Below are 3,650 nucleotides of genomic sequence, written 5' to 3'. Positions count from 1 at the left end.
CTTTCCCTGCTTGTAAACTGGGATGTCAGTCAGTACCCTGGAGTCTGGTTTACCTAAGTGCTTAGGGCTTCCTCCATTCTCCTAGTAAGAAGTTCTTGTGATAGAAAATAACATACATGCCTTCAAGCTACATTTCCACTTAACCGTGGCATTTTCTTTTCTCCCATCACCCACACCCAACCACCCTTGTGAAAAGAACCTTGATTTTCCCCTAACCTGATATATGAAATTTAGGAAACTTGACATGTTCAAGAAGAGATGAATGTTGAATATAAAATATTACCGGGTATTGGGAAGTCTGAAGGTAATATAATCATACTCCACTTAATGTACAATAAGGGCATTGACATCTTAGAATTTTAAAAAAAAGAAGCTTTCCTAAAGGGGTGGTCAATAACCCTTTCCTCTCTTCTCTATGGCTGTGGACAGTTAAGGTGAATCGTCAATGGGAGGTTGACGATTCTGTTATATACAGGGCAGGGCTTATTCTTAAGCTCTATGGAAGTTTCCTTCTCTGCAGTAGGCTTGCCTCTGTGTGTGTCTCTGCGGTAGATGTAGGTCAAAATGTGGCCTAAGATTCTGCAAACCAAATTGGTCTCCAGCTCCTCTATGTTACTTCAGCATTCTGTGGTATAAATATATAATGGGAAACAAGGCAGTTTTTAAAACATAAGATATTTTACAAAATACTTGCCCTTTCACTCCAGAATTTATCCTTAGGAAATAATCAGGCAAGTGAGTAAAGGGGCTTATTGCAGTATTGTTTGTATTGATAATTGCCAAACATTGGGAGCAACTAGCATGCCTCAAAATGAGGGATAGGTAACAAATTATGTTACCTCTATTCAGCAGACTGCTATGTGGGCACTAGCTGTGGTAGAGCAACTCTGTATTTGTTGAGAAGAAAAGATTCAGGATAAAGTAAGCATATAAGAAAGGAACCCAGAATATGTTATCCCAAAATACGTATGCCTCTTTGACATAAAAATCATTTTGAGCTGAAGCCAATCAAGAAGCAGTAAACACTGAAAAAGTTCCCTCTTTCTGTCTAAAGGTAGGACATAAATTCTGGTTTTACTGGAGGCAGACTCGTACAGCTCAGAGTCTGCAGACAAATCTTGTTAAATTAACCCTTATTTATTCCAAGTTATTCCTTCACCATTTACCCCTAGGCTTTCACCATTTGTTTTGCCAATTCTTGACAAATGTATTGTTTCTTTGTCAGAAAGGTATAAAAGATTTCTGCTCTGCTCACTTCTTTGGGTCTTCGTTCTCCTATGAAGGCTCTCACATACGTGTAACCATTCAATTAAATTTGTGTGCTTTTCTCTTGTTGATCTGTCTTTGTCAGTTTAATTTCCAGACCCAGCGGGGGACCCTAAGAGGGTTGACGAAAACTTTTTCCTCCCCTACAGTAATATTCCATTTCAATTAAGAAAAATATAGACAGATAGATAGATTTACTTGGGAAAAGATTTGGAAGGATATATACAAGCTACAATGTTATCTTTGGGTGGAGAGTTTTGGGGGGTGATTTCATTAATTTTTGTGTACTGGAATATAAAGAAAAATAAGTTTATTTTATTGGGGCTGTATTTCAGAAATATTCACCATGTAACTGAGTGGATTCTGCTATTTGATTTTCAAAACTGATAAGAAATGGAAGTGAGATAATATAAATAATTGAAGGACTTGTGTTGTATACTTTAATCTATGTAGACTTTTCCTGTAAGACAAAGAAGTAACAACCTCACTGCCTTTTTATTAACAGGTCTTCTCGTGTAGATATGGCAACAAGCAGCCAACACTTCTCATCGTTTGATACAAAACAGGCATCCGGACAGCACCGAACATCTAATGTGAAAAGGTCAGGAAGGCGGGGGGGTGCGGGTGTTCCTGGGGGACTGGGGAGAGCAGTCCAACCCTTGGGTAAATTGCAGTGTTGATGTTAGATAGGGCTTTGTGTTTTACTAATGGGTAGGGTGGAGAGAGGCCTGGGCAGGTGTAGTGCCCATTTTACAAATTAGGGAAGGAGTCTCGGAGCTCCTAAGGGATTTAGTGAGTAGGTGACCCTGTTACATAAAAGCAGAAACAAAACCAAATGCAACTCTTGGGGTACAACTCCCTCTTGAGCCTTTTTTTATCTTTTAAAATTTTAACCATTTATTTTATTATGAAATAATGTAACCATATTGCCAAGCATAGGGGAAGATGGAGGAAAGAAGAATTATGAGCACTTTAACACAGACTGTTAGAATTTTGGTATATTTCATTCCAGTCTTTTCTCTAGGCATGTGCTCCTTGATATAGATGTAGCCATACCTTTTTCATTGAACATTGTATTGTTTTTCTAATTGTATTCTTCTTGTAACTTTGGCTTAAAAGTGCATTTAAGAAGCATTTGTTGTAGAAAATTCAGGAAATACACAAAAGCACAAAGGAGAGATAAAATATGTATTACCATCACCATAACTGTTTTTTGGGTGTGTATTCTTTCTTTTTCTCTTCATATATAGAGATATTAATTTTTTTTCTAAATTGGGATCATATTAATTTTACTCTTTGGTAACCCACTTTTCAAAGCATAATATATCGTGACATTTTTCCTTTCCACTGAATATGTTTTATAATATCATATTTGATTGCTAAGTACTGTTCCTTTCTTCCCATTTTAGAATTATTTTAGCCAGTTGTCACTTTTTGAATATGTAAGTTGTTCCTTTCTCGGTTATTAAGGCAACTCTGTTAAAGCTTTATTTTATACCATGAAAAAGTGCTTTCCATTTATCCTTACAGGTTTATCAAACTTTATACAGCACGTCTTCGGCATTTTAGATTTTGCATTTGAAATTTCAGCTACTTTTGAGTATGTTCACAATACTCATGGGCTTAGCAGTTTGTCTTAGGACTCAACTCTCACAATATAAGGAAGGGGTGCAATATTTATAAGGACTGAGGAATGGAGATGAAGTTGAAAATAACTTCTCAGGATCTGAAGGCGTTTATTTTCCACATTACTTTTTAATTTCATTATGTCTCTGCTCATGGAAATCTGAGCTATCTTCAGAAGTATGTATTCCTCCCTCATAGTTGTCCTCTAACTGATCTGATAGTTTCCTAGGTAACCACTGCATCAACATTTATATAATGCTGAGTTTGAAAGCTGGGGTAAAATAAATTTAAAAAATATTACTGAAAGCAGTGATAAATTAAGGGCATAGCATTCAGAGAGCTCTGGGCTGTATCAGTAGACTGGGAATTTTCAGCATATATGTAGTTTTGAAGGCATGAACTGTACGTGCTCTTTCCAAGAGAGAGCAAAACGAATGAGAAGAGAGTGAAGGAAGGAAGCCCCATGAACACAGACATTGAAGGATCAGCTAATGGAATGATTTCATGCAGAGCTATGGAGGTTTGAGGGACAGGACGATTAAATGAGATGGTAGCTGCAAGATGGGCAAGGGGTTGGGGAGGGGTGAGTTCTGGAATGAGGTCAACAGAGCCAGGTGTTGCAAAGAGGTCTACGTGGATAAAGGCTGGAAAGCATCCTTTGTATTTTGTAGTTAGGTCATCATAGACCTTTAGCTTAGAGGGTTCCTTGCCAGGCTGCAGTGGAAGATGAATGGGAGGAGGGGAAGTAGGGACAGTGA

At 37.7% G+C, this 3,650-nt stretch overlaps 1 protein-coding gene across 1 annotated transcript in view; it reads left to right on the top strand.

Annotated features, from left to right (window-relative positions):
* TTC39B (tetratricopeptide repeat domain 39B) overlaps window positions 1-3,650 on the top strand; it is a 135,131-nt gene that overhangs the window by 67,312 nt on the left and 64,169 nt on the right. Inside the window, 1 exon segment of the mRNA XM_007465648.1 lies at window positions 1,772-1,867. Within this exon segment, the coding sequence (XP_007465710.1) occupies window positions 1,772-1,867 (96 nt within the window).

The sequence above is a fragment of the Lipotes vexillifer genome, unplaced genomic scaffold (assembly GCF_000442215.2).
Source record: "Lipotes vexillifer unplaced genomic scaffold, Lipotes_vexillifer_v1.1 scaffold31, whole genome shotgun sequence".
Classification (NCBI taxonomy): Eukaryota; Metazoa; Chordata; class Mammalia; order Artiodactyla; family Lipotidae; genus Lipotes; species Lipotes vexillifer.
The sequence above is the reverse complement of the archived record's forward strand: the minus strand, read 5'-3'. Positions and strand labels throughout refer to the sequence as shown.